Raw genomic sequence first — 13865 nt, forward strand, 5'->3', positions numbered from 1 at the left:
ACATCAAGTGTTTGCCTGTACGCTAAAAGGTTTGTTTACCACTAAATCCCTTATACTGCTAAATAATCATCGTATACATTAATTGTTGTCTGATTTACGATAAAACTTTTATCAATTTTATTAAATTAAAGATACTACCAGGGTATATTTTTCACACGTCTTTTCACGCTGATCAAAAAGAATTAAGATGCATACTGTCTTTTGTTGCGCATTGTATTTTGTTTGGCAAGCAAACAATATAATTGCTTGTAATTACTATATAGTTTTGCGGTGACGACGATAAACAAAATTTTAATACGAATGTGTACATGCAACTAAAACATGTAATGTGACTTAGACTTTGATAAGATGAGCCGCAGAATTTAAATCACGTTTTATCCAAAGAATGTGCCGCAGAAATAAAGTCCGCAGAAATAAAAAAATGTCAAAATTTGGAAAAACCGCAGAATTTGGAGCCCGCAGAAAAAACCACTTATACGGTATGTTATATACTCTGTACATGAGGAGGCAGTCAGAACAGTGAAGGTGAGAGGTGCTGATGTTCAGGTAAAGAACATCAACATTCAGGACTCAACTGACACACTGAAAGTGGCGCTCTGGAGGGACCTTACCGATTCCTCGCTAGTTGGCCAGTATGTCAAGTTACAGAACGTTGTGGTCACCTCATACAAAGATGAGGTTTCCGTCTCTTCAACAGCAAGGACACAAATTGAGGTACTTACAGTTTCCTTTTTTATATAAAGTAAAACTATTAATTACATTTGTATTTAATTCTTACCATTTCGACAGTGTTAGACATTCGGATTTGAATACACTAGGCTGGTCAGACCACCAGATTGGAATATTCACTAGCCCAAAAGACATTTCACTAGCACGATTCATTTGTTCAAGACAGTTGTTTATATTGCCTCTGAAAATACAGTAGCCTGGTCTGGATTGTTACTGTGAAAAGTTGGTAGCCCGAGGAGTAATTTAGTAGTCTGGGGCTATAGGACTACTGCTAATTTCGAACACTGTTTTGAGCTTTTGGGGATTTATAAACAACTTTAATATTTGTAATGTTATGATATGGTGACACCAGCTTACAAAGTATTTAATCATTCAATATGACAGCTCTAGTTGCCATTAATGTATTAACAAGATGTTTTTTGCTTAAATCCAGTGGATTTCTTACATTAATGCTTTTGCAAGAAACATACATAATTACAGGGCTCTTTGTCCTTGTTATCCGGTATAATGGGTACTTGATAAATGATTTAGTTTATACAGATTTATTTCAGTTTGATTGTGTTGGAAGCTATAAGCTTATTGAAACACTCTGGATAAATGATTTGACAGCTGATGCTTCTTAATTCATTGAAAAATATACTCTTAAAAAAAGATTCCAAACACATCAATTTCATCCCATTATGATAGTGAATACTAGAAAATACCCTGTTAATTTATTATTTTTAATTTCAGGACTGCCAAGAACCTGCCTCTACCATAGATGGAACGGTGGTGGCATTTGAGGAAGGAGACTTAACTTTCTCCCTCATGGTAGAATGTGGAGAGAACTTCTCTACATACGACGTCCCGTCAGAAATGGTTTCAAGCGCCTTAGATGAGGGTACGCTGGCAGAAAAGATTCCTGCTGAGGCACAGTTTAAAATTGAGAAGGGAACAGTTGTTTCATTCAAATTTCTGTAAAATTGTGTTTGTCAAAAACGACTAAGGCTGTCCAGCTAGAGGGGATACAGATTTGATGGGCATGTGCCAGTAGGCCATTTTATGCTCACTTGATTTTGTGCAGCTAAATATACCTTATGTGCCAAAACACACATAACTGCCATATTAGTATTTACTTTTATTACATAAATCTGTCTTGTTGTTCACTTTTCTTCATGTAAAAATGAATCTAGTCATTGATTAGTGTTTTTTTGTTGTTGTTTTTTTTTGTAGTTCTGTTTTTTTAGTTTCATTTTGTGTATATGTGTTTATTTTAAAGAACATCACTATGTTGCTCTATTGAATAATTTCTCCTTTTTGTTCAATACATTTCACAATGCAACAGAACTTCAGAGTTCTTTTCCCTGTTCAAACAATGAAAATATTTGATGTTTCTTTTACCAAATTTTTATAGGCAACTATTCCTTATAATGTGTTTCATTGACTATTCTTATATGGAAATGCTCGTGTTCTAGTATTTTGCTTACTTAAATTATCTTTATAATTGTTGTGTATTGATGTTCCTCCAATTTTTATCACGTCAAAAAAGCTGTAATAATAATATTAACACAATTTGAACATTGCTTTGATTGTATTCTCTACAATTTTAACAGCTGCACGTCAAAAAGTTTTAAAATACCTGTCTTGGACTCATAATTATACCCCTTTATTTCACTGGGAAACACAAACAACATAAAATCATATAATATGCATATAAGTATAATTACAACGATCTAGTCAGTATTATGCCACATATTTTGTGTACATCTTCATTTTTTACAAAAATGTGCTTTTTTCTTCTTGCTTTGTTTTATAATCATCTTTAAAAATGTTTCCTACACTTCTTGTTCAATGTTGTAAATATGTATATATGAGTATGTGTCTCCTGCAGGTACGGTTGGATATCATTAAGTAAAACATAAAACGATACAATACTAGTATTTTGAAATTATGGTATTTTAACAGTTACGCTTCATATTTCTTTTCTCCATATAACAGATGACACACTAAGACCAGCTTACTTGCATTTAATTACAATAATGTCATGATAGCGTTACCTTGAAAAAGCTTCCATTTTAATGGAAGATCATATTTAACTTAATATTAATAAATCAATGGAAACAAAGTGGCTGTCATGTGAGAGCAAATAAATGGTTTTCAAATTTTTCCTTCAAAACTGAGAAACAGAAAAACATATTAATATGAGCACAAACATATAGTGATACTTTTTAGAATGGTAAAGTGCCATTAGTTTTGATATGGTTTCAGTATCCAACCCTACCTGTGATAGATACACAGTTGTTCAGTTCATTAATTTGTGATATGTGCATTTTTGGTCACCTGCCACAAGGTGGGCTTTTGTGATCTCTTTCTGTCCAACTGTTGTCCGTCCGTAAACTTTTACTTTAAGTAACATCTCCCCGTCACTGATAAGCCAGTTTCATCAAAACTTGGGCATGGAACATCTTTATATAAGTGTCAATCAAGTTTTATCATAAAAAAGCCCTTTGGTAAAAATTGTCCCCAACCCAAGGGGTAATTAACTTCCCTTATGTATATAGTAAGAACTTTTAGAAAAATACCTTTATCAGCTAGAGCATAGAAATAAAGTATGAAACATCTCATAGTATAAAGTATCTACCAAATTTGTTCAACTAAAACTCATGGCGTCAAAATTGGCCCTGCCCTAGGAGGTCAATGATTTTCTTTCCTAATATTACAACATTACTTGTTCCTTGTTATGGAAATTTTTTATATTAAGGTGAGCGATTTCATGGTCCTCTTGTTTCTTCATCTTTTCTGTCCATAATTTGCCAAACTATTGTTTATAATAATGTCTTTCATATATGTCATCATAAATACATGATTGAACACAAGCTAGAATATTTTCATCATGCTTCTTAACTGACATAAGTTTAAGTTTTAAATTTTTCACTTAAAACTTCTTTAAACACTTACATTACTGCTCTTTTATCAAATATACCTCACGGTCTTACTCTTTGCATTAAATCTATTTGATCATAGTGTCACCATTTTAGTGTTTAAATATTGAATTTTGCATCAGCCAGTGCTAGGGGGCGTGGGCAGTAACTTTCACTTTCTAGTACCGTCCATGAACAGGCCTAATCAAATCAAGCCAGAAACATTTTCAATACTGTTGTGAGGATTCTGTTTTTCTCTACTTTTTAATTTTACCAACAAGTGTTCACTTTCAAACTTGTGATCATAGTATTTTTGTACTACCTTTTTGTATAATGTTGTATTTTATTTATGTTCTCATGCTAAGATTACCTTGGCTAACTCATGACAAGTGCAAACATATTCAACTTTTTTATGTTTTCTTTCTTTTTTTTTGCCTATTTTTGCCAACATTATTTACTTTTTTTAAACATTGTTCCTCTGAATCATACATTCTGTTATAGTTAAACATGCAGTTCTTGTTAGTTATTTTGCCGAACTTCATATTAGATTGATCACAGTTTCATGTGATGGCTCATATAACAATCTCATTTCTTTGTACTTTATCTAGTAAAATATGAAAACAGAAATGCTCTTGTAAGCTCTACTGTTTTAAGTTTATATGCCCATCCCATTTAAATAATGGTGCCAGGACATTAAGTGTTACCCCGTCTGTCGGTCCAGTCAGTACGTTCAACTAACATTAGTTTCCAACTAATAAGATTTGTACACCTTTTAAGGATTCAATTTATAATTGGTATATTCAACAATATATCAAAACACAGGTCAAGTTTTGATTTCAGTTACATTCCACAAAATTTATACAACATTATGCCTTCCTTACCAAATTATATGCAAAAAATTGATTTATAACTGATAATATTTGAATGCTTTAGAAATCTATGAAGATATTTCATATAACTCTGGACATAATTTAACAGTCTTCATAGTGAGGTGGAATGTAGTGTGAAAAATCAGGATCAAGGTCACTACTTTGGGTCAAAGGTCAAATAACAAATTAAAACATGAGAGTATATTTCTATATACAATGTACATGACTGGATTTTGATAGCATTTATCACAACTGTTTACCTATGTATACATCTTTCTCCCTAATCTGAAGCTTTAAGGTCCTGTTCTGATTAAAAGCAACAGGCTCGATTTGCTGCCAGTTGACTTATCTAGTTATATACATATTTTGATTACCCACTCAATATAAGCATTGTTCATTGCGTGGCATCCATGTCCTATGGGCACATTTCTAGTTTTTACTAAATTTTGTTGTATTATGTCAGTCTTGTATGTAAATTCTTAAAACAGCACCACCTATACCACTGGCCGTTTGCATTAAAGCCTCTATCATTCTGATTGTTATAACTTGTGTTACCTGAATATGTACCAATAATTTAAAGGAACTCCATTGAGGTTATAAAGCCTAAAACATAACATTTGAATTTCTACATAAAAGAGCTGGGGCACTTGATACAGAAATATATGCACAGATAGTTAAGAAATATACTTTGAAATAAATTGGAAATCGTATTTTTATGCTTTTCTCAGCCTGATCTGCGTGAAATGTGTTCAAACGTTTTCATTTTGGGTCATTTTTTACAATTTGAATAATTATTCTTGAAAAATGAAGTGTGCACTAATCAAAACACATCAAATGGTACATTAATCTAGAAAAATAAATTTCAGTCCCATCATGTCAAAAAACCTCAGTGGAGTTCCTTTTACACAGTTTATGAAGACTGACAAACTAAATTCCATGATCTCCATATATTTAAGCATTTATTTTTATATAACATATATTTTTACTTTTATGCAAGTTTTAACATTAAAAGTTTATTATAGATCATTGTTCTTTGTTTTACTTTCACTTTAAAGCAGCACGCCTCCAGGTGAGCAAAATTTTTTCAATAAAATCAAACCTGCGAAAAAAGTACTAACATATTAGGAAAAGTATGAAAATTCAAAGTTCTTGTGATAATTTACATGTTATTGTGCTATAAGTGACCCCTATTAGGAAAAGTATAAAATTCAAAGTTCTAGTAATAATTTACATGTTATTGTGCTATTAGTGACCGCTTTTTCAGTATTTATAACAATATTTCTACAGCTTTACTAACGCAGTAAGGGCTATTTTTGCATATTTTTACCTATGTTTAGTAATTTTCGTGGGTTGTAAGTGCCATTGATAATGTGTAAAATGCTTCCTTTTGGTTATTTTACTAAATAATACTTTTAAACACATTTTCAAAATTTTCATGGCAATCAGCATGAATTTGGAGGCGTGCTGCTTTAAGAGCATGTACATAAATTTCATACTAAAACACAATTAGTCATGTTTGAACTTAACCATGTAAGCACATGATGAGCTTTCGGTCCTTGAGTTTAAAATAAAAAGTCTCTTCATTAACTATTATTAAATAATGCTGTACATTTTGTATATGGCATGGTCTTGAGGTCCTATCAAATCAGCTAGCTTTAAAAATGAAAGTAGGATTGAAGCTCGAATAGCTTTACATATTCCTTTCTTTTTACTTCACAGGCATTGGGAATTTCTATGAAAATTTCCTTCCAACAGTACTTTCAGTGCTTTGATTCTATCTGGTTAGTGAGAATCAACAATACATTCTAACGGATATTGATAGATATTTCTGTATGCCACGTGGGTTAATGAATATTCATTAAAAGTAGAATATAAGATTGAAAGCAATTATTGCACAACTTATTTTGACTGTCACCTGTAAATTCAATATTTTTTAAGTTGGGTGCCAATAATTTAAACGGAAAATATAGAATTTAAGGGATATAACTGTGACGATTGTTATTTCCAACAATTTATATGATTTACTTCCCTTTATAATACAGATCGTGTTTGATAAAAGTTAATCAATAAAGTACAAAAACTTGTACATGATAATGTGTATAATAATTTATTTTATATAAGTTTAGGCTTTCAGCAATTATGCGGAGTAAAACGGTAAAACGTGTAAAATGTCAAAGTTTGTCATGTAGAATTGATGAATAATTAATATTTTTTAAAACGTTTGTCTACAGTCACTTAGGAAACTTGTAAAGAAAGAAGATGTAATACATTTATAACCCTTCGCAACGCATTGACACAAGTCATATAAAAAGTTATAAAAACTTAACGAAGTACGGCAGATATAAGTACACAGTTTTATCTATATACGCGAATAAATTAAAAATATAAACAGTCACACCACTGACTTTAATTCTATTGTTTTGTTATTCACACATACAGAATAAGCAATCAAAAGAAACAATAATAAAATAAGTATAATGATGATGATGATGATGATGTTGATAATGATGATGACGATGATGATAATGATGATGAAATAATAATAATAATAATTATTATTTTAATTATAATAATATCATTATTTGTTTTATTATTATGATTATAATTTATTATTTTGATTATAATTTATCATTATGATTATAATCAAAATAATGATAGTTATAATAAGTTCACAGCAACAAGGGTTTTATTTGGTCATTCCCCTAGTCGTAATATGTATGCATTATATATATTCAGTCAAAACCTTGCATGTAACAGAAAGGAACGATTAATATTGGAGATAAATATACTAGTAATATGTGACCTAATAAAGTAAAATGTCTTTGACAGTGCGTTGTCGTTGTCACCTGCCAACAAAATAACATGGCTGTCACATCATTTGTCAGTCTGAAAATGATAGCATCTATTCTTTTGGAATCAAATCAGAAACAGACGTATATGGCAGACGAGACAAGAACAACAACAACATCAACGCTGTCTGATTTACCGATATGCTTAACAGAACATTGTATTTTTTGGGTTTTTTTGGCTTTACGGCGAACCAACAAAATTTAAATCATATGACACAAATGTAAATCGCATTTTACTTCACAATGACAACTTAGACTCTACTGATGGGTTTCGACTTGAAAGGACTTTGAAACACTTTTTTTAACATAGGTGGGTGTATCATTTGGTGTAGGTTATGACCAATAGCTTTTGAGCAAAATATTCTTCAATTTGCTCTTTCCGTCCGTACAGAATAACCATTTCAACTTTGCAAAACGACCAAAAAAAAAAAAAACGTGTTTCAACGCTTATCAGTATTGAAGCTATAAATCTGCTGCAAAAATTATTATTCTGATTTCAGAAAAGAATACCAAATGCCAATGTTTCCACAATGTATGACAAAAAAAAGAGACTTGGTAGTGCATTGCAGATTGTCTTAATTAGCGAATGGTTAATGCAATTTATCATTGCTAAATTGTTCAAAACTTTCTAAAATTAGCAGCATATTATTTTGTCCCGGAACATTTTTATTCTGTTTCCGAACAATATTTACGTTTGTTAAAAACAGAGACATTTTATAATTGAAATCGTTCAAGAAACAACCATCAAATGGAAACAATTGATTTGAATGTTTATAAAAATATTTAGTAATTGATAGCTTTACACCCTTTAGACTCCAATGGGGCTAAATATGTATTCTGAATTTAATACTAAACATATCTTAAAGAATTATTATCATTAGAATAATATATAACAGTACTGTTTAAGTGTCCCAGGTGATCTATGCAAGCTTTTAAAATAGTTTTAGGTTTTTGAATTTCAGTTTGTCTTCTTTGATCCGAAACATACCCTTGACATAATTATTCTTCATTAACATCACTGATAATATAAAAATGCCTTAGTAATAGATAGGAAGAAACGCTCATGACAAACACATTCGTATGTGCCAGTCAAATATATACTGCAACAAGTATATGTCAAAAACAATTCATCATCACTGTCAGGTCTACATATCATGTATCAATACAAGATCTGAAACACTAGTCAATGCCCCAGTTCAGTCATTTTCAGAACGAACAAAAATGTTTGTGCTCAAAATGACATTACACAGAATAATTTGGTAAACAGATGAATTCCATCAGAGAGCAAGTCGAATCTTAATATCGCTTAGTGTAAGAATTTTTTTTGTCCCATAGAATTGCAGTATTTCAAATTAATCGTAACACATTTACTTTGGTAAATCGGCAAACTGTAAATCAGTCTAGTTAATCAACTGTTAATAAAATAATTTAAAACACTAAGCAGGTTAAAACTTATTAGTACGTATTTACAAAATTAAATTTGTCGCGCGGCTGCGCCTCTCCTGACCAATTTAATTTAGTTAATACGTACTAATAAACTTTAACCTATACTAAACAAATTTGCACGTCTTTTTGTGTCCAAATGTAAATGAACTGGTATCGGGTAGTAATCACACTTGCGTAACCAAGTCCACGGTTTATACATGATTTTGCAACTTGTCTATGACTTTGTCTTCCAACATTTGCATACCTAAATATATAATAAAATGCTCTGTTAAAACGCTCAGCTGGCTTAGCAATGTAGCGGGTCATTCAAAAAAATATAGTGTAAAAATGCTCGGCTGGAATACTCAGGTATCTTGGCAATCTAGTAGGGCATTCCTAAATATAATTTGAAAAATGCGCTACTTGAACTTTCAGCTTGCTTAGCAATCAAGCAGGGTATTCTTAAATATAGTATGAAATTGCTCTGCTGAGGTGCCGAACTGACAGAGCAATATTGCGGGGCATCATTTAATACAATATTATAAATGTTCTCCTGGAATGCCGAGCTGGCAAAATAATCTAGCGGGACATTTCTAAAAATATGGAATAAAATGCTAAGCTGGAATGCTCAGCCGGCAGAGAAATCGAGCAAAGCAGTCTGAAGAGTAAAAATGTTCTACAACAATGCTAAGCTGGAGGGCAGAGCAATATAACGGGATATTCTTTAAAATAGGTAAAATGCTCTGCTTGAATGCTCAGCTTGATATTCAATCCTGCAGGGCATTCCTAAAATATAGTGTCAAAAAAGCTCCGTTGGAGTGCTCAGCTGGCTAGGTAATCTAGCAAGAGATTCAAAACTGTTGTGTAAAAATGCTCTGCTGGAATAGCCGGTGGCAGAGCAATCTGGCAGAATATTCTGTATTTAGAGTTAAAATGCTCAGCTAGAATGCTCAGTTGCCAGAGTAATATAGCGGGACATCACAAAATATAGTGTACAATGCTCTGCAGAAATGATTAGCTGGCTAGGAAAATACGCTGAGCATTCGTAAATGCTGGAATACTCAGCTGACAGAGCAATATAGCAGGACATTCCAAAACAAAGTCTTTAAATACTCTGTTGAAGTGCTCAACCAGCTATGCTATCTATTGGGGCATTCCTAAATATAGTGTACAAATGCTCTGCTGGAATGCGCAGCTGCCTGAGCAATTTAGCCACGCATTCCTACAAATAGTGTAAATTAAAGAAAGCTCAGATGGCTAGATAATCAAGCAGAGCATTCTGAAATATAGTGTAAAGATGCTCTGCTGGAATTTTCAGCTGGCTGAGGATATAGCATTATAATGCTCTGCAGAAAGGCTCAGCAAGCAGAGCAATCTAGCCGAGCATTCTAAAATAAAGAGTAAAAATACTCAGCTAGAACGCATTGCTGGCGGATCAATATAGCCGAAAATTCGCACATATAATGTACAAATGCTCTTCTTGCAAAACATTCGAACTAAAATGTTAAAGATTTCTGCTAAAATGCTGAGTTGGCTAGGCAAGCTAGCAAAGCATTCCTAAATATAGTGTAAAATTTATCTGCTGAAATGCTCAGCTGGTCGAGCAATATAGCGGAACATTTAACATAAATTGTAAAATGTTCTGCTGGCATGCTCAGTTGGCTTAACAATCTAGCAGGGCATTCCGAAATATAGTGGTAATATGCTCTCATGGAATGCTAACCGTGCTAGACATTCTTTCAGGGTTTTCATGAATATAGTGATCAAATGCTCTGGCGGAATGCTCAGCTGGCTAAGCAATCTAGCTAGGCATTATTAGATAAAATATAAAATTGCTGTGCTGAAATACCGAGCAGGAAGAGCAATCTAACAGAGCATTCTGAAATAAAGACTTAAAATTATCAGCCAGAATGCTCAGCTAGCAGAGCAATAAAGCAGAACATTCGAAAATAAAGTTCACAAATGCTCTGCTTGAATGCCCAGCTGGCTGCACAACCTAGCAAGGAATTCCTAGATATAATTTGAAAATGCTCTGTTGAAATACTCAGCTGGCTAGGCATTCTAGCAGGGCATTTTTGAATAAAGTATAAAATTGCTTTGCTGAAATGCCAAGCTGGCAGATTTATCAAGCGGGGCATTTCTAAAAATAGAGTAAAAATGCTCTGCTGGAATGCTTAGCAGGACATTCCTAAATATGGTGTGAAAAATGCTCAGCTGGATAGGTACATGTAATATGGCAGAGCATAACAAATATCGTGTAATATCGTTCTGCTGAAATGATATGCAAGCTAGGCAATATAGCAGGGAATCCATAATTATTGTATGAAAAATGCGCAGCTAGCTAGGCAATATAAGAGGGCATTCTGAAATATAGTGTGAAAAGTTTTCAAAGCCTAATTAGGACCTTGTTATTTCTGTTTAGGAGTTTAAAGGCTTAAACGGGCATTTTCACTTGGTGACATTTAATATTACCATTGTGAAATTTAACGGCAGAAGAGTTTGCGACATCTTGCGGCGGTTGCGGTATTTAGCAGCAATAGTTTAACTATTTCAAGCATTAAAATAATTCATATGTCACAATGCATTATCGAGAAACCATGGGTGAAGGGTCGGATAATCTGGTTGCTTGATACAATCCATGGTTAACAGCATTACGCATAAGTTGTGCATCAAGATACACAAAAGGTTTTGTTTGCGTAATTATTTCACAGTTGTACATGGTTTTAATATTTTTATATTTTTCTGAGACTTTATTTAACAACAAAACATTTGTTTTAAATTTGCATATATACCTTCAGAAGACGCTTTTTGTATTTCTTTTCTGTAATCCCTGCAAAACATTTATTTAAGATGACCCAATGTGTTTGAAAATAATGGTATTCCCAAAGAATTATACCACAAGGGGCAAACTTGGTTAAGGAAAGACCGTGCGCACTACCCTTAAACGTGTGATTAATACTTTGCCGCGTTATAATCACACGTGTGTACGAATCTTCTTAAAAGCATTTATATATCTTGTTTGTTAAAAAAAACATTTACATGTATATGATTTATATCTAAGTCAATATATTGGTTTTCATCATAATTGTTCTAACCCTACCTTCAAACAACTTTTACAATATCTCACTTTTATCATGTATAGAAATCTGTCCTTTTTAATTATAATCATTATTATTACATTGTATCTATGTTACTGTTATTATACTTAATTAAATACATATAGCTGTGAGGGAAATTCCATATAGATAAAATTGACGATTTTTATCTCTGATTAAACGTAACAAATATGCATATTAAACATTTTTCATTTATTTTATTTATTTATTTATTTATTTATTTATTTATTTTATTTATTTATTTATTTATTTATTTTATTTATTTATTTATTTATTTATTTATTTATTTAATATTTATTTATTTAATTTGATAATTATTACACATGTCAAATGCAATAAATCAAAAACCCTTGAAAAGCTAGGTTCTCAACCTCGTTCTTAATAAACCTTTATCAGAAAAATAAAACAGTATTATATTCATTCATAACGGAAGGAACTGTCATTAAAGAAATCCTGTAAATATGCCTTTCAAGAAACTCCCATGGATGGGAAAGACATAGCATCCCACACAAACGGTAAACCATTAGATGCGGAATTCATTTTGAAATAAAAGGGATATAATTCTGACCCAATCCGACTAAAAGTTCAGATGTACTTGTTTCTTACATATAGATCTGATTACCACCGGATATGGTGATTCGGATTTCCCTAGGAAACTAGCTTAATTAAGCCATGCAATCAAACCATTGTTTACAGATAGGCATTAGACGAAGTACCAAAATACCTTTGTTTGTGGAAGTAAAACAAATTATTGACTTTTGTGAGAAAAAAGATGTTTGAAGTAAGTTGAAACAAATAATCTGGAAATAACGGACTCAATTTTAGATATGAAGTAAGATTGTTTTGCCAGTTTACCTACCGGCTATATCGTCGGTACTGGTTTTCCGGCGATTCAAATTAAAAATTGCATCGCTTTCAAAATTGTGACTTCTCGCCGATAATTGACTTTTGTTATTAGATCACATGAATATGAAGCAAGATACTATCTCAACTACATTTGATAATGAAACAATACACTGTCAATTCAACGAGTACTGTCATTTTTACGTGAGGGCTTCTCTTTGCCCTTTCTTTTGTCAGAGAGGGCGTTAGTCCGAATTGCGCTTGTGTCCGTTTCCCCGGTCTTCAAGATATAGTTTACGAACACATGAGTATTACCTGTACAAAAGGCACCTTACGCCTGCGAAATGCTAACATTTCTATTTATTATTTATCATTATCATTTAAACTACGGCGCAGAAGTGTAATAAATCTCGTGTAATAACACTTTGACGTGGCGTCATTTGCGTTGTATACAATTCTAACACTCCTCGTGATTTTGTCACTATAGACTTAAAGAAGATAAAAACCGATGTAGTCGATAAACGCCGCTAAGACCGATATCATTGATATTAGTATTATTATTTTGTATCTGTATCAAAACAAATTAAAAACTACTTTGCTTATTTTGCCCTTTGGCAAGCCGTATAATTATATTGGATGTATATTTTGTGTTGAAAGCTAAGTACTATTTTGTTAAAATTATGCTATTTTGTCGTGTGAGGAGATGTTTTCCCGCCTGGAAAAACGGAGTGAGCGACAGAGCCTCATCAAATGGAGTAATAATCCCGAAAAATTGTTTCCGGTCCCGTTATGTCAAAAACACCTCTGTGGTTTCGCTTTAAATTAACTTTTTTTTCTGTTTGTTGTACCAACACAATGAGGCGCAAAACATTAAAGATTATTTTGTATAAACACCAGGGTCAAAACAACCTCACTTGAAAGAGCTAAGAGATGCATAGCTCCATTAATTTGGACCCATTTAGCCGCCTTTAACGATCAGAAAGGGTTTAACGGTTTCTGCAATTCTTATACATCAATCGGTAAAGGCAACCTCCGTCAGAAATATACATAGAAGAACAGACAAAAAGTCAAAATCTGACAGTGATTAAAACAATAAGAAAAATAGGCGTTTAGCCGTCTAGACTTTGAAAATTT

The 13865-nt window shown here is 32.5% G+C and overlaps 1 protein-coding gene across 1 annotated transcript; it reads left to right on the forward strand.

Moving 5' to 3' along the window:
- Nucleotides 1-504: 504 nt before the first annotated feature.
- Nucleotides 505-5519, forward strand: LOC132755032 (uncharacterized; the record flags this gene model as incomplete). Its single annotated transcript, XM_060745814.1, is given in 2 exon segments — nucleotides 505-714; nucleotides 1462-5519. Coding segments are annotated over 2 exon segments (438 nt in total), but the record flags the coding sequence as incomplete, so codon positions are not given.
- Nucleotides 5520-13865: the final 8346 nt, after the last annotated feature.

This window comes from Ruditapes philippinarum, unplaced genomic scaffold (genome assembly GCF_026571515.1).
Source record: "Ruditapes philippinarum isolate M1 unplaced genomic scaffold, ASM2657151v2 ctg1518_1_1_1_1, whole genome shotgun sequence".
Classification (NCBI taxonomy): Eukaryota; Metazoa; Mollusca; class Bivalvia; order Venerida; family Veneridae; genus Ruditapes; species Ruditapes philippinarum.